The 26,622-nt window shown below is 42.4% G+C and overlaps 1 protein-coding gene across 1 annotated transcript in view; it reads right to left on the reverse strand.

The window, feature by feature from the left end:
• Positions 1–21,000, reverse strand: part of PPM1E (protein phosphatase, Mg2+/Mn2+ dependent 1E) — a 57,295-nt gene extending 36,295 nt beyond the window's left edge. Inside the window, exon 1 of the mRNA XM_050321553.1 lies at positions 20,526–21,000. Coding sequence (XP_050177510.1) covers positions 20,526–20,920 — 395 coding nt within the window. The 5' untranslated portion in view covers positions 20,921–21,000. The remainder of the gene's footprint in view (positions 1–20,525) is intronic.
• Positions 21,001–26,622: the final 5,622 nt, after the last annotated feature.

Raw genomic sequence — 26,622 nt, forward strand, 5'->3', positions numbered from 1 at the left:
AAATAGGGTAAACCTTTAAGCTTCATGGGGAGGACACCTGACAGGCACAGAACAGCAAGGGAAATTACAAGAAGTTATTTAATTATCCATCTATTTTCTTGGTCATTCTCCCTCTGAAGTAAGTTATTTTCCTAGGTTGACATATTACAGTTTGTGGGAGCAAAGTCAGTTAAGGGATCAGGAATGAGTCAGCAGTAGGAGGCTGCTGGGAACATTAATCTTGCAGAAAGCCAAAGGACAAGAGGAAAACAGTATCATTCCAGATCAGAGAGGATATAATGGGCACAGAGGGTCTGAAAGGTGAACAGACTGATGGCTGCACAGAGGAACAGCAGACTGCCAGGAGCTGCTACAGCACAGGCCATAAACAAAGAGGAAACAAACCGACTCAAAAGAAGGTGGAACCTTCGAAATGAGGATAAAAATAATTGTGATTCCAAAAGGAGATCATAATTTCCCGAAAGGACGTCACGTCATGGCAACGTGACTGGAGCAATTGTAAGGCATTTGCTGTTTCTCTTGGTGATAAGGAATCAACATAATCTAGTCCTTTGGTACTGGCATTTCAGACAGTTCACAAAGGACCTGGAATTCAGCCAGGAAAGTCTTGACTTATCTTTTTGTCCCAGTTCCCGACCCCGTGAATAGTGGGGGCTTTGTGTGCCATCAGCAGCTCACTGAAACATCCAGGTTGTTCACAATAGTGCTCAAAAAAAACTACTACCCAAAAATCACTAAAGCAATAAAGGCTTTTTTTATGTCTTTTGGATCAAGCTGCCAGGTTTGCAAAATACGCTGTGCTGGGTATTCCTGACATATGGTCAGAATAATTTGGTTTGTTTTCTTAAATACAACCTCGTTTTAAGGCAAATTTACTGTGTGAGAGCTATGGAGGGGGAAAGGATGCAAAATGAGCCAGTGTTCAGTTCCAGGGGAACTTATAATACACACTGAATTTTAATAGGTACTGAAACTGTCTGCTGGGCTTAATACTCAGGCTAATTACGACTAAACCAAAATGGTGGTTCTTTCCCTTTCTGATGTGTTAGAGAAAATTTGGTGTTGTCTGGAGGGAACAGGGAAATACAAACAAGGGCATCACATTCTGGCCAGCAGCTGCCAAAAGAGCTTGAAAAAAGAACCTTGACTGTAATGCCTGCATCTGGAAAAGAATGCAAGTGGTTAACTAGTGGCAGGATGCCACAATATGAGGTTGGTAAAGCTCATAATCCTCAGCTTTCCAAAAGAACCACAACATTAAAATGTGGTGGTAAAGGAACAGATCATTCTTTAGGACCACACTGGCAGCTGATGGGAGAGTCACAAGTGCCCCCAACTTTGCCCTGAAAATGGTTCTAGCAACGTCCTTCAGCCTTTGCCTGGTTAACTCACAATTAGCATGTGTGAGGCTGAGCTAAAAGTTATTTTAGGAGCCAACTGGAAAGGAGATTCAGCCTTTTTAAAAATGGAATTGTTTTCTATGGTTTAAGGCTGTTTCCATGGAGAGACCACAGCATATGAACATCTTTAGGCCAAGTGCTTTGCTGCAGGCTTATCTGAATGAAAGCACCACAGGAGGAAGGATAATTGAGGCCAGTTGTTTAAAATTCATGGGCCTCCTCCTATACTTAACTCAGGAGCAGTTTATTTTCATTATTTTGATCTGTTAACCATTTAAAAGTTAAACAGTGCTAAACACATCTCTTAAGTGACACATCTTAATGTAATATTTACTCAGGGTAGAATAAACTTAGTTGCAACAATGTCATGCTATTGGGTGATGGTGGCAAAGTGGTAAAATTACCCTGTGGATGAATGTAAAGGGATGCAGAAGGGGGAAAAAACATCCATCCTAAAGTCACACACAAAACAGCGGGCTCTGAACTATTGCCACTTGGGAGAAGCATTCTTCTAAGGTATAATAAATAGGCCTATTAAAAAGGCAGTTTACTCTTCACTAAAGGAAAATAAAGCAAGTAGAATGGTGGTAGTTATTGGGAACAGGAACGTTGTTGTATTACTTTATAAACCCTGGGTGTGCAGCATGAATATTATCTCTGATTGGGATCTCAGTCCAGCTTCTCTCCTTACAACTTCCCGTCCCAACACACACACAGACAAACAAGAAAAAGTACACACAAAGCAATAAAAAAAGATGAAAGGAATGGAACAGCTGCTCTTTCAGGAAGAATTAAGAGTTTATACTGTTTAAAAAAGTTCCTTGAATGGAAGAGCAGCAATATATTGGATATGCAGTGCCTTGCACACCCTCACAAGGCAAATCCAAAATTCAACCTTTCCCCTCCCCCCAAAATGCTAATAGGAACTTAGCAGAAAAAAAAAGGTCTGGGGTCCAGGAGCTAATGTTTAAACTTAGATAAATGTCTTTCAGTTATTCAAGTCTGGAGAACATTTTCAGAGGTTAAAAAATGTCGTGTCCCCCCTCTGTGCTCAGCCCACCACGTGAATGGCTGGGTCAAGCCGTGTTTCATGCAGTGCAATCATTGCTGTTGTGTGGGCTGTGTTGGACTCAGCTGCACTGGCAGGGCTCCTTTCCTGCACTGTCAGCTCACACTCCACTCCAGGGTGCTCAGCTGCAGCTCTGGTGAACCCGGGTGGGATCCTGTGGGCCTTTTCCAGTCAGGGATGTTATGGGATGCAGCCCATTTATGGTGGCATCAAACCAGGGCAGTCAGCACAGCAAGAACTTAGCACGGTTACACTTGCATGGTCACATCCCATCCCAGGAAAATCAGGGTCAAAACATTCAGCTGTATTTCCAGTTTTTGCTGAAGGAAGATGATCAGCTGAACCAGCTCCCAGTTCTGTTTTCATTTACTGCACCACATTGTTTGTCCTGAGCCTGGGTTAGGAGGACACCTGAACACCTCTCCTAAGTCAGAAGGGTCATTTAAAACCTGAATGGAAGGAGAAGGACAGGAGGACAATCTCCTCTGGCAAGGCAGGTTGTTGCCACTTGCTCTGCCTTCGCTCCTGGCTCTGCTGTTCATGATAAATGTTTGTGCCGGGCTCTGAGAACTGAGCACCAAAGCAGACAGGCTGGGACTCAGAAGACAATAGCTGAGCCTGGGAACATTTTCTATAGCTAAAGAAATCCCATTTAATATCAGAACATTTACCTTTGACATCAGAACCTCTGTATACACGAGAGGAACAATTTACACTGACATTTTCCGTAGCAATCCTCTTTTCCATTACAAATGCATCATGTTCTTTCCATTCTTATGCATGAAGAATAATGACCTTAAAAGTAACATTTCAATTTACAGGAAATTTTAACTAGTACAATCATCATACCCAAAGGAATACGACATTGAAATATTATTCTCTTGAACTTTGCAAAACACAGCAAGATATCAACACAAATAACAAACCTTTCACTGATTTAACACTTAGACACTGTGGTGAGGTATTTTTGCAAGTAAAGGGTAATTTGCTTCTCCCTGCACAAATAATATTGATAATTAACAAGCAGTCCATATTCCCTCACTCAAACCAAATTTCCTGGGGACAAACAACAGTGCAGAAAAGCAAAATTATCAGATTTTGACTGGATTCTTTGACCTGTATTTCTTGGACTAATGTGAAAGTGTCTCGTTAAGATGCGAGCAAGCAGCCCATGTGAGAGGAACTCCAGCCTACCAATTGCCTTTGTAATTCCCTGTATTATGACAAACATTTCCAAACACTGGCAGACATTTTCTAACCACTACCTGAAGATTTGCACATTATGCATGGGTCAAGATCCCTGTTTTACTACCAATATACAGAAAATAATAGATACAGTAACCCTTTTATTTTCCTTTAGAACAGAAACCAGGCCTGTGGAGAACAGAGGTGAACAAAACAAGGACACTGATGAGCCACAAAAGTCCTGTCAGCCACAATCCTGCAAACAAAATATGTCAGCAGAGAAGAAAAATGGAAATGTTCATGTATTTTACTTCTTGAAATTCTGGATCTGATTCCGCTGTTTTATTGCATCTCTGGGGATAAACTCAAAAAACAGACAGGCTTGCTTTGTCATGTTTCTTCTCTGGAGGATTTTGGAAAAGAACCTATTTGCACCAGTGAAGGTTGAAAAACTCTGAATCAACAGGGAGTGACACGCTCAGCTTGCTCCCTGCTCCAAAACAAGGGAAACAAGAAGGCACTGTATCTTTTATCCAACTGGAGCCAATACCCCCAGTGGATTTTACACACTTGCAAATATATTTATGATGCCTCATTAGCTTGGCATGATGAATAAACTCCATCAATCAACATTTATTTTACTAGATTTAACTGCTATTACCCTTGAGTTAAAAAGGAAATGAAGAAAAGTGTAGGCTTGTAGGGGCTGTTTGCCCAAGGGCTTTGTTAAGGGTGAACAACAACAACAACAAAAATATAGAATCATTTAGGTTGGAAAAGACTTTTAAGGTTGAGCCTGACCATTGCCCAGCACTGCCAAGCCCACCACTAAACCCTGTCCCCCAGTGCCACAGCCACACATCCTTTAAATCCCTGCAGGGATGGTGACTCAGCCACTTCCCTGGGCAGCCTGTTCCAGTGCTTGATAATCCTATTGGTGTCAAGAGGGTTCTTTTGTTTCTGAAGGGGGAATGAGAATTATTCATCTGCTTTAAATGTTCTTGTCAACAGACACATCTTGCAGCCGGGGAAGGGGACAAGGTAAAGTTAAAGGGAGTTGCACCCAGAGAGCTGAAAGTCATGAGCAGCTACTGGTTTGGCAAGGAGCTGAGATGACAGGGATTGGTGACATGGCTCTGGTTCTTCATGTGCCACCGTCACTGCCACGTAAATCACCAGCACGAGTGCCAGGGGTGTGAAATTTTAGATGAGCACAGACTGGGGAAGGGGGAGCAGAAACTGCAAGAACTCCTGAGCAAAGCTCCTCTACTGCAGCTGGCAGAGATTGCTCTGAGATTTAACACAGGACTTCGGTTTTCAGACCAAAACAACAGTCTCTGTCAGCCCTAAATTAAACTATATTTATTTACAGAGCCTGTGCATGCACATCTGTGTGTGCATGCCTCTAAAGATAAAACAGCAAGCAGACAGATGTTGATTCATGGAGAGTTAGAATTAAAATAGCCTCCTTGCTGATTACACCATTCAGCACCAGGCTGTTTTGTCCTATTTGATGTTATTTTTTTCTTTGCTGAATGCTACAACACTGTCTCATCTCCAATGTACTTTAATAATGCCACAAAGGTACTAATTGACCAGAACATTCCAACAGTGTGCATATTAAGACTCCCATCATGCAAAAAAACCAACAAAATAAATTGCTAGTTTCATCTGTGCTATCTATCTGTAGATAGGTAGCTGTAATCCCAAAATCTCTCTATATCCCAATCCTTCTTTTTTATCTCCAATACAATACTGGAAAAAACCCACAGCAAACCATGCTTATGTTATGCCATATTAAGAGCTCAGCAGTATTTCATTAAATAGCTACATTTGCTTTGTTTGAGATTACAAACCCAGATCCCCCTCTTTCTGGCAATCCATAATCCATGATATTTGGCACTTTATCAACAATTCCAGACTTGGAAGGATTATAGATGTGCTGACAGTTAAAGGGAGCTAGTTCTCTGCCCAAGATAGATAAGTAGCATGTACTCTTTGATAAGTCCTATCAGAGCCCCACTCTGACAGGAATTCCTTCGTGGAATGCCACTAAATCTTAGGCCATGAAGCTCATTAAAGGCACTGCCATTTGTCCCACTGGAGCCTGAGCTCCCCTGCCCTCAGTAAATATATTCCAGTTCTTTCCCCCAGCTACATCCACACTGTTTTATATTCCAGATTCAAAATAAGTGTCTGGGCTTCGTGGGGCTGGGAGGGGGAGAAGATGGAAGGCTTTTGTGAGAGCACACAGAGATCCAGCCCGGTTAATCTGGTTATCCGTAAGAGGAAAAGCTGTCCCGTGGCTCTGTGTCAGGGGAAGGAGCTGTGTGGTGGAACACAAACACCTTATTCTGTTTGTAAGCATTTAATTCCCACCATTTGCACGGAGTTACCCTGTGAAAGAAGTTGTTGTAGGAACACTGCTGTTGGGGGGGTTCAATCTCAGCTCTTTAGTCGCAATGAGCCTTCTCAGTGCCAGGTTTTTCCAATATAATTACCCACATATGCACACACACGCAGAGCACGAGGATCCATGCCAGTACCATTCAGGAGGAGCAGATCTAAGCTGACTGAACGTTATTCTGCCAGAGGAATATCACAATAGCTTCTGCAGAATTTGGTCATACTTGCATTCACTTAACTGGATGCTCCACCATCACAAAATCCATTCGGAAATCTCCTCCTGTCTTCAATACAATTGGTGAAATAACAGAGCAGGAGCAGCAAAGCCTTCCTGTACGTGTAACAAAGGTCTCGGATCAAACACCCCAACAGATTCATTTAAAGTAAGTGTATTCTAATTTCCTAGATTATTACCTGCCAAAGCTCAGTGGGTGGTCTCTGAAGGCCTACGCTGACAGGAATCCCAGGTTCTTAGAATCCTGTCATATCTGTCTGCAGCCACCCCCTCAATGTTTCCAGTTTCCCTTCTCCTGCTTCTGAAAGTAATTCCCTTGGTAGCTGTCACATTAAGATGTTGGGATACAGCCCTCCCGCTGCACTTTCGGATTCCAGCTGAACCTGACTGTCAAGTTCCCTCACAGAAAGTGAGTACAACCCACTCCAGAGCCTTGAGATTCATTTGCCTCGTGCTAATGAAAGTCAATTTCTAATTTCAGCCTTAATTGTGATCGATAGGGCTTGAATGAAACTCCTGCAGACAAGCAGGGAGAGCGGTGATAGGTGGAATTCACACCCCCTGTGGCTGTTAAGGATTATGTGCCACCCAGATTTGATTCTGCAAGTTCAGCTGTTTTTCAGAAAGAGGGAGGTGACAGCTCAGAGCATCATCAGGGGAGCAAAAAGTTTGAGAGCACAGTAAAAACTGGGAATGGGTTTAGAGTCAGACCAAGTCAAGCCAGCTTTCAACCACATATTAGCACTCCACAGCTGGCTTTTCCATGAAAGGGCATTCCTTAAGGTGCCTCAGATACTTCAGTGAGAGAAGTTTATTCCCTTCAGGTGTCAAGGCCCAACTCCTGCCTGAGCCATCACCTCTGACTCCCCACTCCCTCTTTTATACCCCAGTGCTATAAATCACCTTAGAGCGTGTACAGCTTATTTATGTCCACACAGTGTTCTCTGAGACACAGCTGGGAGGAAAACTCTCCAGTTGTCCTGCCTGCTGAACTCAGAACAAACCAAACCAGCACATGCACACGCACTAACACATCACTTAACTGATTTGGTAGTTTTTTATAAGCTTACAATCATGTTATTTTTAACTTAGGAATCTAATTTGGTCTTAGTGGTGACCGTGAGAAAGCTTGTTTGCTTCCTTGGCTACAGCTAAAAGCTCTCCTTGACAGGAGCTGAGCTGTGTTATTTGTGTGCCTTTTTTTTCTTTATTATTGAACACCAAGGCTTGGCCAATAGTTTGCAGAGATAAAATAATCTAAAAGATATTTCCAAGCGTGATATCAAGGGTAACACTTCCTGAAGGGCTTTGTTGCCATTGCCATTTTTCGGAAACTTTCCCAGTTTGTTTTTCCCACCAGTGTTATGAAAAGGGCAGCAATTTTAGACACTTAGGTGTAAAATTTGGTTATCATGTCGCTTACCCTTGCACTCAGGGAGACTGAGCAGCTTGTATTTGCTACTCATACTAACACTGGCAGTGTCTACTGTTTTCACAGATAGTACTAGGAAGGTTTTAGAACCACACACAGAAAGCAACAGGAAAAATTACAGTAGAATTAATCAGACTTGCATCCAGCTACCAGGGCTGGTTTAAAAACACTGCCTTATCACGCATGTATTTTTGTTTTTCTCAGATTATGATTATAACAAATGAATAATTAACCTTTGCAAGCAAATACAGAGAGTGGCATCATCCTCATACAATTAACTGCATTCACACAACAGAGATGTGTAAACTGTATTTGCATCCAGGAGGTGGAAAAAACAGATGACTCTGAGGAGCAAAAGAATGTTTGTGAAATGCCTTTTCTTTTTTTTTTTTTACAGGATATCCAAGCATGTAGGCTGGAAAAAGAATTTGGAAGACACAAATACACTCAATATAGCTGCAAACTCTTGATTTTGTTATTAGGTCAACATATCACTCCACACTTCCATTCTGCCAGCAACAAGCAGGGTACCAGATCTCCTCCACAGGAGAAAGAACAAATCCAATAACTCACAATTCCTCTTACATATCAGAAAGAACAAATCTACTAATTGCCAATTCCATCCCAACTGATGTATTTTGGCAGGCTGGAATTAGCAGATTAGTTGCAGTCTTTGACCTTGAAAGCAAAGAACTTTGTCCTCCTCACAGTCTGTAACAAGCAGCAACCAAAGTTCATCAGCACCAGTTTCTGGGGTAATCTGCCATGTCAATGTACTTGTGTTTGTGTTGAGACTTCTAGATGACCATAAATTCTTATTTCTCATTTATAAAACAGCAACAGGAACTGGTAGAGAACGATAGATTTATCTTTTCAAACTGCTCCTGGAAATACAAAAGCACCTACAGGCGGGTTGATCACAGAAACATCAGCTGGGCAGAACCATTTGGACCCTCTATTTACCTTCCCAGACTTCCTCTGTCATGCAAGAAACACTAAACAGTGGTAAAAGAGAAGGCTGAAACCTGGGGAAGATTACAACCCTATAAAACCACATTAAGATATTTAAGCTGTTGCACTAGAGTTACTTCTGACAGATTATTGAATAAATAAACAAGTGAATTTGGTTTGGGAAAAATGTGCAGTTTTCACCAAGGAGTCGAACGGAACGTGCAGTTTTTCACCTTGGAGAGGGAGGAAAAGCATCAGTCTGTTAGTTTATATTGATTTCAGCTGCCCAGACTTTAAATGGAACTGATGAGGTTATTAGGTTCAATCAGTGTTTTCCTGATGTTTAAACACAGCCTGTTAGTTCTGAAGCTGGCAGGTAACTGCAGGAGAGAGCAGGCCAGCAGTCCCTTTTAATGGGTTTAGCTGAGCTGATGTTTCAGAAGGTCTAATTACAATTTTACTTTTTTAATTATCTGTTTTCCTTTGACACTGTCTCTGTTACGTTTTCTCATTCTGCCCCCCTGTTCTTGAAGTGCTAATTGGTGACTTCCCAAACAAACCCCACTTGGATTTCCTCTCAGTTCTGAGAGGAATCTTCTGCACTGACAGATCCCACCTGATCTTTGCTCACAGGTTAAAACTCCCAGCAAAACCCCAAAATTGTACAGTGGGTGCAATTGTGGTCCAAAGGAAGCACTGGAGAATTATGGCACAGTTTCATGTTCCCAGCTTGTGCATTTTCATGGCCAGTCTTGTAGTGTTTTGTGTCTTACTTCAGGTTTCAACTATTTGAGACAAGTAAGTACTTTCAAATTTCAGATTATTCTTTTTTTTTTTTTTTTTAAGGAAAGTTTCCAAGTTTCTTGATTGCAGAGTAAAAGTTCAAAATGTTTCTAAGCCCCTTTTTCAGAAGCAAGACCAACACCAGGGTTTTTTCCCCACAATTATTTTAGATTTGCATCAGTTGTATCAGTTTGAGCCAAACTGTGATACGATGTTCACTTGGTTTGGCAGCACTTTCTACTTCACCTTCTCTTTTGCATATTCTTGTTGTAGGAAGTGGCATTTTTTTAATGTCATTTTTATGTGGCACTTTTCCAGAGGCACAAGAAAAGCACAAGTCAAACAAGACTCCTAACTGGATTTTGATTTGTAGCAGCAGCACAATGTAACTATCATTTAATTTTTAACTACAGAAAGGCATGAGAACTTCTTGAAAAGGGTAGAGAGTGGAGAGAAAAGATTAAGAATGAAAAGGATTTTCTTAAGGGGAGAAGAATTTTTTTAATGTTTACTTTTAAACCAAAACTGACTTGCTCTTTTCTTTTTTTCCTCCCCTATAAATTCTTCCAACCTCCTGCCCTGCTTTATGTATTTATCCTTCCTTATTCAGAGAAAAGTAAAACAAACCATCTTCCTCAAAATAAAGGATAAATATAGAGTAAATTAATTAACTCAGTTGTGAAACATAAGGGTTTATGAAACTGGAGGATGTGTTAGTTTATTCTTGGATTTAAAAGCAGCAATTTTTGAGGGTCACATCCTGTGCCTTTTTACTTAGCCCAGACCTCCTTTGACATAACTTGGAAGTTCTTGACATGCAAAAAATGTGAATTACCATCCACACACACAGTCTAGGCTGGCATTTTCCTGAAAGTTTCCACGTTTATTGTTGCTGCCAATATTACTACGAGGGTTTAACACCTCTGAATGGTTTCTATTCTATCTGCCAGACAGCCACAGGCAAAAAGAACAGCGTCATACCTTCTTCCCCACTAAAAGGAGACAGTTGAATTATTTCAGGCTTTCCAAAAAACCTCTGAGTGCAGCCTGAAGCAGCTCCCTGCAAAGCATTTGTAACTGGTAACAAGATATTAATAGCAAACCACATGAAAGCAGGAGCATGAGAAAGTAGCAGACCTTCTCCTAACTTTGAAAATTAAAGTTACAGCACAGCCCCAAGCAGTGCAGAACCAACTGGAATTCAGCAGCGTCGCCACAACAAAACAGGGGTTATAAAAAATAACTGCTGAGTTTCTCTGTTTTGCAAACCCATTTCACAGCCTGACAATGATTCTCTCAGGAATGAATGGGAGGAACGTGGGTGGGTCACTCAGGTTGTGGTATTATTTAATTCTTTCTTCCCCTTTCTGTTTTATTTTTTTTCATGCTACCTGATTAGCGGGTTTTCACATCTTTGCAAACGAGAAGCAAACTTCCTCAAAGTGCTTTCCTTTTTCTTTCTCTACTTCCTCAACAGATGTTCTTTGTTATCTCCTACTTCAGAAGGCATTTTTCTGAGAGTTAAAAATAAAAAATAACACCCCCCACAAGGTGTTGATTCCAACTTTAATACAGTATTCATTACTATTATTTATTATTATTATTTAATTATTTATTCCTGTTAAGATGTACAAACATCATGGAAAAAAGAATTGCATGCCTTCATTAGTTTTCAGAGGACAACAAATTAAATGGAATCATTTTCCATATGGTAATGCCAAACTAGCTTTTTATTAAGTAAATTATGGTTTTTTTAATATATAAAATACATATTTTGTAATTGGTTTCCTAAATCTATTTAACACAGAGCTACTTTCACAGAAATAGAAGAACAGCCTATTAAAAAATAATGATCAAAATATTTAGAGTTCATTGCTTTCTGCATTTAATTTTGAACTAGTTAGGAGGAATTTAAGAAGTGTTTTTTAGATTTTTTGTACTCTACTATATACACTGGTTCTAGGTAGTTAAAAATGCCTGTTCTTACTCCCTGCTGACAGAACTTTCTTCTTTTATCTCCCAAGACATAGGGAGAGTTTGTAAGATATGGGGGAGGGGAGAAATATTTTAGGATATTTAGTAATTTTGTAGCAGAAACTATTTTTCCTTTAATCCCCAGAGCCAGAATTAGAATTCTGTGGCTTGGCTCATGTTTTCAGAGATGACTATTGTGTGTCATAAACAGCATCAGCCCTTGTAAAAACAAAGTGAATGTGAATGGCACCCACTGGGGTTTGTGAGGTGCTAAACCAAAAGTATCCGATGGCCAAAAACGCTCTCCTAAAATTAGCACACAACGGAATTAGGGAGATTGAAAGTATTCCATAGGATCATTTGGGTCCTTCCTAATCAGCCCAAGAGAAAAAGTGAACACCAAGGAAAGCTGAGAGCACTTCCAACTCATTCTGAGGTGAAGAGTGCACTGGGGAAGGGGATCTGTTGGTTAATGCAGGCTCAGTTCTCCTCTCCAGCCAAGGAGCCTGGACACACAACCCCAGCCAGGCTCCCTGGAAAAAACCTCTCTCTTCCCACTTGCTTCAGTGGGAATTGCACCACTTTCACACAGTGAGGACTCTAACCCTCTGTTTGTATGGAAGACAATTATTTCCATTGATTTTACGCCGTTGTACCACTGAGGTAAAAGGTTAAAAGCTCGAGAAAAGACCTCACACTTTTATTTAATCAATGCTCATTTCTACTGGGGGTACTTTCACCATCAATTCACATGCCTATGCTAAGATCAGGAGCAAATAATTCTCTCCTAAAAATCTGATGGTTTGGGTATTTGAAAATTTGAATTTTTTGGAGTGCCAAGAGGAGGAGAGACTGAGTTCCTGTGACATCAGACTGATGCCTTACCCTGTGGAACACGCTCCAGGGGGAGACAGAACCCAGAACACCCCAATCCCCTGTGTTCTGCAAGAACAGAGTGGGTCTCTCCCCAAACAAGAGTGTTCCTCCTAATCTCTAAAAATATTGGGCTTCTGACTTCTCATTACCAAATATGTAGGGTTTTACCCAGCTTTTCAGAAGAAAGGTAATAAGACAGCTCAGACCGTAAGCCCTTTGAAGACAGGGACCTTTATATATAAATATAAGGATTCAAATATGTTTGCCTCAAACACAGAGATGAGATGACAAACAGAATGACACTACTTATAAGAAAACCTTAGTTTAAAATACATGTCATGCTGTGAATGTAAGCATGTACCATTAGTTTATATTAACTTATTCCTACTTTTTCTGCAGGTAGGAATTTTACATAGTGTATCAGTCAACTGTGCCCACAGGTTTTAATAAGAACTAGATGTTTCCCTGAATTTTCAGGTGATCTCTCACAAGCCAATAAACCAAATACCTTATTTTTTCTAAATGTATTATGAGTTTTATCAGTGCTGTCACATAACTGAATAAAACAATCAAGCAACAGCTCATTGCAAACAAATCTAGCCAGCATGGAAACCCCAAATTTCAGATACCTGACATTTATTCTGTTGGGAAACAGAAAAAGAAAACACAACTATTTGCTGAATTCTCAACTAAAGCATGAGAGTTTCAGCCTTCCAGAATTTTCAAGTTGGGAGTGCAAGTAACAGAATCATTCCAGAAGCTGATTAATATGACATGCAGAGCCCCGTGTTTGTAACACTAACGAGGAAAAACTTACCACATTCATTTCAGATCTTTGAACCTCAGTAAGAAGGTCACAGCCTGAGGTGAAAGGAACAGCCCTGGAGACAGTGCCAAGAAGTTAAAATGCCAAGGCCTATTTTTATAGGCTGCTTCTATTTTTAGCTACGTCATGATGGAAGTACAGAGCCCATGAAAAAATCATATTCTCAAATGAGAGAAAGCACTCAAATTCTTTACTGTAAATGAAGAGCAAAAGAAGCTAAACTTGAAAAATTGTTAGGTGCAATTTAACAGACTTTACCGGATCATCAAAGGCCAGCAAAAATAGCTTCAAAATCACATCCTCCACGAAAATTAACTTTAAGGAGCTACCCACAATTTTACCCAATTAATCAAACATTCCTTTTCTTGTAATTACAGCCACGAGAAAGTGCAAACATTTCCCAGTTCAGGTTTCTCTGCACCCAAGCCCTTTTTCCCACGAGCAAAGTTTAGCAGTCAACTTTGGAATTTTGGAAAAACAAACAAACACCAAACTAAAAACCAAAAAACCCATCCAACTGCTCACCGGAGTGCAGGCAGAGCGCAGGGCTGGGAGCAGCACCACAGCTCCCCTCGTTGGTTCGGTTACTCAATCAGGAGTTGCCCTCAGCTGTTTTCCATCCAATATAAACACAAACGGAGGTAATCCTGCAATCTAGTTAACTTGTTTAACTTCTGTATTAATTATAGAAGTACCCAAGGGCAGCTGCTTCCCACGCACTCCTAATTTATGACTCTGATGATTACTTCTTCAGAGAATGTCTTATTAAAGGCGGGTAATGTTGTTTCTTCCTAATGAAGTACCAAGGCAGAGCAGAAATGTTGCTGTAAAACGAGTCCACGATCTGCAATCATTTTATCTCATCACGAGTGTGTTGTAACAACAAAAATCTGGAGTATTTGTTTAGTGATTTAGTTTTCAGCCAAGCCAAACATGAGGCCCTACAGCACAACATGTAGCAATGACCATTTACAGTTTAGTGGAGTGCCATTGGTTACCAACATCACACATATTGTCCAGGATACATTTATTTTTACAGTCATTTGCATTATGTAATCGTGGTTGCATTGCATAAGTCAGTCTTGCAGCATGCTTCAAAGAGCATCTAATGTTTTAAGCCACTAACTCCATTTCATCCCATTTTTCACGTGTCTTTCCTAGACAGAGAGAATATTCCCAAGGAGAAAAACGAACCAAAAAAAAAAAGAGCACAAACCAAATGATGTGAAGAGAGAAAAATGGTGCAGAACAGCCAGAGAATATGACAGCAAATATAGGAATAAATAATATTCTCATTAGCTGTGTACTACATGCCCTGTTGCTTTTGCTTTTAATGTGATCATGTAAGCAATTTAGCAAGACAACAAAAATGAATGAGTGTACACCAGTGTCAAGGCACTGAAACTTCTACTCACACACTGCAAAACAAACTAAAAGTTTAACCTTAGCATCAAGAAAAATATTTTTTTAAACCTCCTGTGAAAAGAACCACAACTAAATGGATTAGCTTTTCTTCAAAGAACGGGTGGAGAAATCCTCTGCATTGTCAAAGGCAATTACAGTGAGGAATTTGAAGGATAAAAATATTCTATGGAGAGTGTTTTGTGTAAAACAGAATTACTACACAAACCCTCCCAAGGAATGAAGCTCATCACATCCGAAAGGCAGAGTCAAAAGCAGCTTCACCTGGTGGCAAATAAGATTTCAGTTTTAACAGTGGTTGTAGAAGGTCCAAAAAAAGAAGAAGGTGTTAGCACAGATCTAATTTTTCAATCAGTTTGCTGAAGGAGGAGTAGCAGAATCTGTGCAAATTGCTCTTGGGTCAAAAAAACCCCACACCTCAATCCTGGTGTGAAAAGCTGCTAACAAAATTAATTCCCTTCAATGTGTTGTACTACCAGCAACATTCATTGAAATAAAAGCACGGGAATGAATCTATTTCCATAATCTGTTCACTAAGAATGATTTTTTTTAATGCTATATAAAGCAACTTCCAAGCACAGTCACCCTCGTGCCTGAAAAACTCAGCATCCTTCTAATCACAAAGTAGTAAGTTTTGAAATGTCACCATATATGTTAACCATTACAAAATGTAAATCTGCAACTTAAATAGCTCGTTTCAGCTGATGTCCTTTTTTTTAAAAAATGAGTATCAAAATATTTGATTTACTTCAGTGTTTTTAAAAGCGTGGGAGCGTGAACTGAATGTGTCTCAAAGGCAACGTGGAGAATCTCTTCCTGTGCGGAGCATTAGTTGTGTTTTGAAAGTGTTTATTTCTGAACCCCACCTATTTGTAGATTATAATGATTTCCAGGCTGAAGGGGATGAAATGTGCCCCTTTGTATGGCCAGGATGTCACCAACCTCCAGCAGATGGCTGGAGTTCCATAGTAGGTTCTTTTAAGGAGTAAAAAGGCACTAACAGCAATACTTGACTTTCTGCACACACTCCCATGAGAGGATTGTGAATTTCTTTGCAGAGAAACACCCAAATCTCTTGGGTCTGACACCCAAATCCCTTGGGTCTGACATGAGCATCAACAGCCAGCCCAACAATGACCCTCGGAAGAGATTCCTGAGCTGGGAGGGGGCTCCTGTGAGACCTTCACACACCTACAACTGGCTGTGGGAAACCCCAGACGGGTTGGAGTTGGAAGGGACCTTAAAGCTCATCTCATCTCATCTCATCTCATCTCATCCCACCCCCTGCATGGGCAGGGGCACCTTCCACTAGCCCAGGTTGCTCCAAGCTCTGTCCAGCTTGACCTTGAACACTTCTAGGGATGGGACAGCCACAGCTTCTCTGGGAATTCTGTTCCAGCACCTCCCCACCCTCACAGGGAAGAATTTCTTCCCATTATCCCACTCTAAACCTAGATTAGACTAAATATTCCTAATATTGAATCTAAGTTTAGTGTTCTCTGTCCAATCTCATTAACCTTTAGAAAATGCCCCCAAGAGATGCAATCAGTATCCACTCCTGTCACTCACCGTGGGCACAGGCCAACATTATCATTTCCACTGTAAAAGCCCACAAAAGATGATGAAAAAAAGCCCATCTTAAAAAGGATGGTATTTCTTTTTTGTTGGCCCTTGTGATGAATATTAGAGATGGCAAGCAGTTAATTATATTTCCTAAAAGGGCTTTGAGATTGCAATCAATGGAACAGGTGATAAAAGGCGAATTATAAAGGAGTAAAACATCAGAGCCTATTTAATATGAGGCTGAGAAAGCCAGTCTAGAATCATCTATAAATTTAGACTTGGAGAAAGCAACAACAGTGCCAGCTTTCATAGGACAGGGGTTAAGAAAGCAAGTTAAAACATGTACATCTGCTTTTTAAAGGGAGAGAATTTCATCTCTTCACTCAGCAGTGATGGACAGCAGACAGAACACGCTGTTTGTAAGTTAAGAGCTTGCTTTATTTAAAAAAGGATTTCTGCTCATGGAAAATTACCATGAGAAGTTCTCCTCTTTAGCTTAAAATTGCAAGTTGAGGGGCATAACTTTCAATACCGTCCACATTTTACACAATTCCAGTGTTAAAAGGTTGAGCCTGTGTTGCCTTTCTTGATTTTTCATAGCAAGACTGTGGGAAAGATACAAACCTAAACAAAAATATTTTCTTTCTTTAATACAAAGGAAGCATCAATTAAAAAAACCTCACTTCAAAGATTGCATTTTTTTAGACTCAGAGATATTCTGTGAGTGTTGAACAGCATTCTGTGAAGAAATCTAAAGGGGCAGTGCTTGGAAGTTTTTCTTTTGATGTTCCAAGTCAGAGCAAGATTTTTGCAATCCTCAGAACATCCATATTGTCATCAGTGCCTTAGTTGAGCACTTAGGGTGGCATAACAATTAATTTTAGTTTTGTTTTATTTTGTTTATCATCTTTTGAAAATCTCAGTGCTAGAGAAATAAATCTTCTTTCTAAGCTTGTTCAAAATGGTTCTAAACAAATATTTGAAAGCAAACCATTGTATCACCAAAGCCACTGAAACTAAACCTGTACCTACAGATGATACCAACCTGGGTTTAAAAAAAGAGAGAAAAAGAACAATATGCGGCTGAATTTTTCAAATTTTTTCATTTCTAGAGCAAAAAACATGTCACAGCAAGATAAAATTGTTCTTCCTACTGACACAACTTCTAAGAGTCTGGCCCTGTCCTCTCCTGGCAACCACAACTTTGTTGATTAGTTTTTCAGATGTCTTAGCAAGAACCAGCTTTTAAAATGCATTAGATTTAATAAAAGTATCAGGAGGAAGAGAACAGAGCACGATATGCAACTTTGGTACATCAGGTTTGTAACTTCTTCCTTTAAAATAAATCAGAAATGAGGTTCTACTCCTGGATCAGATGAAGCAAGGGGGTCTCATGTCACAGATTAAGGGTTTGGTATATTTGTCTCTCCATAGAAACCACGTAAATCACACAGTTTTATCTTGAATAAGATGTTATAGAAGACAAACACAAATCGAACTTTCAGGCTATCAGTCAGTGTTCCACTAAAATTCCTCAAACATTCCTCTTTTTTGACTATTTTCTTCATCTACTGTACCTCCTATTGGTGAGTTTATTCTGTGGAGGGTCACTAGGAAAGCACAAGGGACACATTTTGTGGCATTTAGGCAGATATAAAGTTTACATTAACCTAATTTTCCAAGCATATGTTATCTCTAGGAAAAAAAACCAACAACAAAAAAACAACCCAGGAACTGGAAATCTCAAGGGGGAATATGAGTCTTTTGGAAAAGATCAGGAAAAGCTCATAAATAAAAACTCTTTGATGCTGATACACAGTGGCACAAAACCATTATAGTTCTTCATGATCGGCAATATGTTCTCATTTCTGGGATGGTCTTACTTCCCTCAAAAAGATCTAAAGCTCTGTGCCTAAAATAGCTGAAAAACAGCTGTTGGATTTTTCACGGCAATGGGTTTTATCCTCATGCTACATATAATGCAAACCAGTCATTTGACTAATATATAGTTGCAGAATTACAGAATTACAGAATGCCTTCACAGTATAATCCCTCTTGCTAATGACAAACCAATAAAATATTGCCCTTCACAGGAGTTTTCAAGTGCTTTTTTTTTTTTTTTTTCCTTTGGTTTTTAACACTATCATAACCATTTGACATAAAAGTAGCTTTAATGATATGCAGGAAGTTTCCCTTCTCTGGAGTCATCTGACCAGTCCAGTCCTTGGCTGTGAAAGGTGAAAACATTCTACTTTTGCCTGGTTTATAGTCTTGTCACAGCTTTAAGTTTCTCTGGTGACTGGAGAGGGTACTAAAAATACAATATCTTACCTGAAGAATAGTTCTGCATACTTGCACTTACCTCAGATCTCACCATCATTCAAGAGAAACCTATTTCAGTTCAGCTCTTTATCTTAGAAGTTATCATATTCAGCTAATATTTTAAATGTTTTAAAGAATTACTCTGTAGTTATCTTAGCTAGATAGATATAAATCAATTTCTGTCACTCTTCAGTTAAAAAATATTAACTTACTGTTTGCAAATGAATTTTCTAGACATTGATAAAATGATTTAAACCTTTGGAAAACAAGTTTCTTATAACGTGATCTCCCGCTCCCTTAATTTTGAAGTAGACATTGCTTTTTGCCTACAGAAGGAAGTCTGCTTTGATTTCACCATAAACAAAACCAGGAGATGTTTCATTCAGTGGCCATTGAAAGATTTCTGCTGAAGGCTGAAAAAAACCCAAACAACCCCGACCTGGCAAGAGCTGTGTCTATAAAAAGAATCCTCTCAAAATGTCTTTTTTTTTTTTTCTTAATAATTTCAGCCATTAACATGGGCTTCAGAAACTGGGGAATTTGCCTGTCCTGGGGTATGAGGACAGGGAGAGAGAGAGAAGGGGTGGAGGAGGAATTCAAGTTCAAATTCATTTCATAGACACACTTTAAAGAATACTTTCAAATAATCTGCTCTATGTCTAAAACTTTATTTGCACTAACGTGACTTTTGATCTTACCAGTCTGTTTAAAAATAACCCAACAAAACACGTCCTAAATAGGTAGAAGGGATTTGCCTCTCTGCTCTCTACCACATCCCATGAATGTGCTGCTGTATTCCAGAGACTTTCCAAAGGTGGCAGGGTGAGCGTGTGTGAATAGGAGAGCTTTGTCCTCTGCAGCTATCATTGTGTCGTCCCTATCGTCCACAAACGCAGAGGGCAGATGAGAACTGAATAGGAACAGACCATGCAGTTGTAAAACCCAGTTCTTTCTTTCTTTATTTATTTATTTCTGGGACTGAGTAACACCTCTTATTACAATTACCGGCTCAATGGCAGAAAGCTCCCCGGTGTGCTGTGCGGATTTTCACAGCTTCATTTGTCTCCTCCTGTGGCATCAGTTTGAAAAGCTTCCTAAAGAATCGCCACTAACAACCATTTCTATTTCCAGCCTTCAAAGCCGAAGCTGAGCACAATACACGGCACTGGTAACTGATCTTTAGGTTTCAGTCCACAGACTTTCCACACTGGGAATAGATCCCATCTGTTTCCTCTTTATGCACCAGCCTTTAGAAAGCACAGATCTGGAAACTGCCTCCGTATAGAACCGAGTATAGCCGGCTTTCCCCAGCTGAAGGCAGAAAAATCCCCATGATTATGGATAGCTTTCTCTCTGAGGTTTTCTACTCCTCTTTTCTCCCCGGTCTGTGAATACATGGTGTGGCTTTCCCCGTGTTCTTTGGGTTTTTGGAAGGGTGAAGGGGATGGACCACCTCTCCTTCCTTGTCCCCTTCCTCTTTCCCCTTCCTTCTTTCTTGGCAGAGGTTTCCCCATTTACAAACCCTCACATGGGGAACATTTCAATTTAAACCCTCGGCACAATCAACCACAGGCAAACCCCCCTCCTGCTCTGGCACCAAAGCGTGAGACATTTCCCCCACCACTCTCCCTCGCCACCAAGCTGCTCTCCAGATGGATGCTCTTGGCTCTCCCTTGTCCATTCCCTTCGCCTGTCCCGGCCGGAGGGAAGGAGAGGGCACGGGGCAGAGGATTCTTTTGGACAGGGGCAACCGGGCAGGGCAGGACGCTGTGACCCCCAACAGCTCAGCACCGCCGAAGTCCTCAACTCTTTTTGCCTCGGGGATCCCTCCCGTGCCCTCGCCTCCCTCCCTCAGCCCCACACAGGACGGGGTCCCTCCAGCCCCACACGTGGGAGTCCCTCAGCCCCCACGCTCCCCACACGGGGGGTCCCCTCAGCCCCACATTAGGGGGTCCTTCAGCTCCCACGCTGGGGGGTCCCTCAGTTCCATACGTGGGGGTCCCTCAGCCCTTCACGCTCGCCACACAGGAGGGTCCCCTCAGCCCCGCGCCCTGCCCCGCTCCCCTCAGCCCGGCACTCACTACTTGTAGAGCTGCTGCAGGCAGAGGTCCAGGCACTCGCCCTCCACCTCCTCCTCCGTGATGTACTCCGAGAGCGGCCGGGGCATCGAGGGCAGCGGCGGGGGCGGCGGCGGCGGGGCGGGTGGCTGAGGGTCACCGGCATCGCCCTCGCCGCCTTCTCCCTCCTCCGCCTCGGCTGCCGCTCCCGCTTCTCCCTCTGCCCCGGGCTCCTCGTCAGCGGCGCCCGCGGTGTCGGCGGCGGGCGCGGGGGGCGCCGGCTCCGGCTCCGGCTCCGGCTCGGGCTCGGGCTCTGCCCCGAAGGGCCCGCGGAACTCTCCCAGGAACAGCTCGAGGAAGCGGCGGTAGGTCTTCTCCTCCGCGCTGCCGCCGCCGCCGCCCGAGCCGCCCGCGGCCATCGCTTCGCATTCCCGGCCGCCCGCCGGCGGATCAGCACTGCGCCCGCAGAGAGCTCCCTGTCCCTGCCCGCCGCCGCCGCCGCCGCCTCCTCCCGCCTCCCGCCTGCCGCCTGCGCGCGCGCTCCCGAGCAGGGCCCGCGGGGCCGCGCACGCCGCGGGGGTGGTGGCGGCGGGGGCTCAGTGAGGGGACGCGCCTCGGCGGCGGGAGCGCGGGCGGCGCTGAGGGGGCTCGGGGCGTCCGGCGGCCGCCCGAGGGGGCGGCTCGGCCCGCGGCAGTGACGGGCAGGGCAGGGGAGGAGGAGGGAGGGGGAAGCGGGATCTGCGAGAGCCGCGCCGCTGTGATGAGTCATGCGAAGGCAGCCAGACGCGTAGGTTCCTCACAGGAACCCGGAGGAAACCTGAGCGCACATCGCCTGTTACCTAATCCCCCTGCCTCCTTCAGGGCTTCCCTGAAGCTTCCGCCGCCGCTGCCGCCGCCGCGGCTCCCGGAGGGTGAGCGGGGTTGGGATGGGGGGGGCCTGCCGGGCTCGTCCCATGGTGTGGGGACAGCGCTGTCCCGGCCGAGCCTCCGACCCGGGCCGGGCGCAGCCTCTGGGGGCGGTTTGACACCGGAGCGGCTCTGCGTGAGGGGAGCTGGCCACTGAAAAAGAAAGAGAGCAGATTTAGAGTGGATATTGGGAAAAAATTCTTCCCTGTGCGGGTGGTGAGGCCCCGGGACAGGTTGCCCAGAGGAGCTGTGGCTGCCCCATCCCTGGAAGTGTCCAAGGCCAGGTTGGACAGGGCTCGGAGCAACCTGGGATAGTGGAAGGTGTCTCTGTCCATGGCAGGGGGTTGGAACCAGATGATCTTCAAGGACACTTCCAACTCAAACCACTCTATGATTCTATGATTAAACATAAAGTATTTCAGCAGGAATGTCCCCTCCAGCCTGTCGTGTGGGGCCCGACTGGCACTCCCACACCCACGGTACTGAGGCCCTGAACCCCAGCCCCTCAGCCCTTCCCATCCCCCTAAGCCCCCAAGAAGGGCAGTTAGGGTCGTTTTTCCCCCTTCCAATACTTAGCAACAAAACTTGTGTAAATTACATTCAAGACAGGCATATGAATAGCATGGGTAGTCATAAAGTTGGAGCGAGACCAGAGGAGGCCACCAAGATGCTCAGAGGGATGGGTCACCTCTCCTGTGAGGAAAGGCTGGGAGAGCTGGGGGTGTTCACCTGTAGAAGAGAAGGCTCTGGGGTGACCTTAGAGCTCCTTCCAGGGCCTAAAGAGGCTCCAAGAGAGCTGGAGAGACTTTGGACAAAGCCCTGGAGGGAGAGGGCAAGGGAAAATGGCAAGGTTAGATGTGATATTGGGAAGGAATCCTTCCCTGTGAGGGTGGGCAGGCCCTGGCACAGGTTGCCCAGAGAAGCTGTGGCTGCCCCATCCCTGTAAGTGCTCAAGGCCACACTGCACAGGGCTTGGAGCAACCTGGGATAGTGGAAAGTGTCCCTGCCCATGGCAGGGGGTGGAACAAGATGGGCTTTAAGGTCTCTTCCAACCCAAACCATTCCATGATTCTGTGACAAGTGATACATTGCACAAAATCTACATATTCATATTCCCCTTCTGGCAAAGGAGAGCTCATGAGTAGCTGAAGATGCTGGACCAAATGAAACTTAAAAGACAACCAGTCAGTGGGAGACAAACTGCAGCTGATGTTCTCCTGCTGTCTAATAAATGCCTTTCATTTGCAAAAGGCGTTTGGGCTTGTTTTATTCATTGCTGCTGAAAAGCTATTTTCAGAGCTATCAGGTCCATAAATACCAATAATGAACAGGTATAATTGCCACACGTTTAAAATAGCTTGTACACAGGGGAGGGAACAAGATCCTTAATGTCAGATATGCCTTGAAAAATGGCCAAATCACAAGCCTCGCATGCAAAAATATTCTCAAATTTTTATGGGTTGTAACAAGGACAGTATCTCGCTGAAACCTGTTGTTCCCTGCATTGTAGTAATTACCTCTGCATGTCAGGTGCTCCTGTAAATCTGTCTTCTGTTTGGTGAATTATTTTAGAGCCAAACTAATTTTAGAATAATTCCGGCAACTGCATTGACTGATCATATTGCAATCCTGTGAATATGTAAAAGCCCCGAGAGTTAAAAATGTGATTGTCACAGCTAGTCTTAGTCTTTCACAGCCGACAGTGACAGAAAATCACATCTCTTCTCCTGAAAGAACATGTCTAAGTAATATTTTTCAGTATACCGTTTCCATATTTTCAGTTTAGCACCCATTTATTTAGGAATGCCAGGTGGGGTTTTGGGGGTAAGAAACATTGCAGTTCTTTTTAGAGCAGATGAGTCCCAGTGGCAGCTGATGATGTCATTGCTGGGGTTTGTTTTTATTTTTTTTAGGTTTGTGTGTACTGCATCATCGGTGAGTCACAAGCCCCAAGAGGATGCATATCAGTGCAAGTATCGAAAAGCAGTTCTAACTTCATGATTAGTTGTTTTTCACTAGGAATCCAGAGGCAGCTGGAGTTTCTAAGAAACTGTAATCCAGATAATCTTAGTGTAATATGATCTGAATTCTAAAAATTCCTATTATAACCATGTCTTAGGGAAGTAACAGCTAATTCAAAAAAAATCAGCTTCGTGTTGTCTGACAAACAGCAATTAAGGCTATCCAAGAAAAGATTCAAAAGCATTTAGATAGTCTTTTCCTTTAAATTTTTGTTAATTTATATATTTTTTTTATTTGTTTCAAACATCACATAAGAGTATCTGCAAGTGATACCTACTCTGTTTCATGTTGAAATGTTAAAGTTACCAGATGTCCTTGATTCATCTTGGCAGTCCCCATGTGCTTTTCATCATTTGTCTCGTTGCAAAAGACACTAATTAAAAAGAAATAGAGTTAGAACTTGGTACTCAGGATACTTTGTCAACTCTTGGCACCGCGGTCAAGTCAGGATTGTTTTGCTTCCATATTAAATAAAGAGCTCCTGGCTCCAAGCCATGCTGACATTTGTTTCTGGGAGGGAAAGGTGGAAAACCATCCCTATTACCCTGGAAGGTGGAACATACAGTCCCATATTGTTCTGGAAGAAATATGTTTTATTTTGACCTTAAAGCGATGCTTTCTTCTTTCTGATTTGCTGGTGAGAAATAAGCAGGATTTGAACAGGCCTTGGGGACGTGACCTGAATTGTATGGAGGGCAAAAAGAAGTGCTTTTTAATTTTTTTGTGACCTTTGGAAGTGATTCCTGTGGGCTGACAAATAGAAGACATGTAGGGACATTAAGAATGCTTTGACAATATTTAATATACCTGTGATATATGTTCTGATACCATACAAGAGAGTTGAATGGGAAAACCCAGTGGTAAAGAATCTACCTCTAAAAAGTGATCTCTTTAAAAGTAGGGCTTTTGCAGTAAGGCTGAATTAATTATATTCTGCTTTAATAATTCCAGTGGTTTAAGACTAAAGACAGCAAGAATTTGGAAGGAATACAGCAAGAAGGCTCTTGTCAACAAGCTGCATCAAGCTCCAGTTCATTTTCTCAGTCTGTTCTACTGCAGTTTGAAAAAGCAGAGTAAGTTCTCTCACCATAGTTTTACTGGCTCCTTTACCATCACAAGCACTGTATTGGGGTGTCCCTAAACACAAAGTCCTTCTCTCTCCTTCTTTCTCTTGATATTTTTTTTTTCTTTAAGTTTTTGAGGTCAAGTCAGCTTTTCCAGATTAATAGTCAAAGATTATTCTGAAATATCCCCATCCATTGCAAAACACAGGATTTCAGGCCTGAATCCCACTTCCAGCTGTCATGGAAATTTCCAGTGCTATTCCAAAGGAAAATTCCATTTCCAGCCTTCCATTCAGACCCCTGCTTAGGAAAGGGGCTGCTTTGAACAGCAATAGTGAGGAACAGGATATCATTCCGTGCCTATTTACTGAGAACTGGAAATCTGTGAGTGCATATTCTGTCCTTTTGGGGTGGAGGGTGAAGCTCATCCTAAAATAAGAGCAAAGTTTCAGGCAGGTGCCTGGTGGGATTTAAAACAAAAATATGTATTGGTTCTTGCACAGTCTTGCTTTAAGTGACTTGTTCCCCATCTTGCTGCAGATTAGAGTCCTGGTTCTGTGATGTCCTGCTCCAGTCCCAAGACCTGAAATTTTACAGTCACCTGCTTAGAAATATGTCTTAAAAAAAAATAAAATAAAAATTTTAAAATTAAAAATCAGACACTTCCATGAGTACCAGAAACCAACCACTGCTGTCTCCAGACTCTGGGCATTATTTTTATAATTTATGTGCTCTGAGAGTGCAGATAAAATAGAATGGTAGGACTCCCAGACTTTAAAGAATGTATGCAGCTGATTCTAACTCCTTTCAACAGTCTCAAATCCTGTGATGATTTAGCCACAGAAATTTGTGTTAATTTTACAAATTAATGAATGAATAACTTTTAAAGAGATACATTCATGTGATGTGTTCCACAACATCAAAAGTGCTGTAAGATTTTATAGTGGGGAAAAAAAAAAGGTGTTACAATCTCATATTCACATGCTACGCTGTATAGGCATCATTTCCCTGCTAAGGAGACAACTTGTTCTTTAGTCCAAAACATTTTATTTTAGCAACATATATGATACAAAAAGAATTACTAAGTAAGTGTAGTTGTAACTGTGTTGCTAAAACTGCAGCGGTTCACACTAAATAAATTAAGAGTATTAGAAGTGTCAGAAATTTAAACCTCCAAAATAGTGCAATGTGAGATACCAAACTGAGCAAGTGTTCAAACAGCATCTTTGTGGGCTTTGAGAAAAGAACCCAGACCCAATTAGAACCATTTATTGAGGTCTGTAGGGTTGCTTTTTGACTTTCCTATATATGTCACTAGATATTGAATATTTTAAATGTTTCCCCTTCTCATTGTTTGAAACTGAAATGTGATTTTTTTTTTTTTAATATCCTGATGCTTCTTTGGCTCCACTTAAATCAAAGGCAAGTAATTCTTGTAATAAAATGACCATTATTTTCTATAATTTTTGAAGAATGACTTAGTAAAATACATACTTCTCTATGCAATCTTTTGGCATATAATCTAACATTTTTACTGCTTGTATGATGATTGAACTACTGGTTTTAATACCATTTATTAATTTCTATGGTTAAAACTGTGCAGAGCTTAGGCTCTGGAATAGATAGTGGATATTGTAGGAATACTTCTCGCCTGTGGGAAGCAAGACAGGAGCTGACAGTTTAACAGTGGGTGCATTTGTGGGTGAAATTCAGCACTGGGAAGGGGGCCAGTTCCCGGTGATTTCATTCTTCAGCACAGAACATTAATGCAGGAATCTCGCTCCAGCCAAGGGAAGCCAACTCCCCTGACCCTAATCATCCCAAACGAGTCCATGGCTGGGAGCCACAAGACACCGAGTCCACAGCCTGGGGCGGCAGGGCCAGGCAAGGCAGGGCCAGGGAAGCCCGGGAGCAGCTGGCCCCGGTTCCTGGAGCCGAGGGGACTGGTGCGGAGGAGGCTGGGCAAGCTGCCCTAGGACACTGCCAGCTCTGCATTCCCCCACTGCCACCATCCTGGGCGAGCTCTGAGCAGGGCCCCTGTGCCTCAACTGCTTGGGGAATCACAGCCTGACCTCCCTGGTGTTGTTTCCCTTATGTGCTCTGCTGGAATATTTCTGTTATTGTGATTT

This window comes from Myiozetetes cayanensis, unplaced genomic scaffold, assembly GCF_022539395.1.
Source record: "Myiozetetes cayanensis isolate MyiCay16 unplaced genomic scaffold, myiCay2020 scf27, whole genome shotgun sequence".
Classification (NCBI taxonomy): Eukaryota; Metazoa; Chordata; class Aves; order Passeriformes; family Tyrannidae; genus Myiozetetes; species Myiozetetes cayanensis.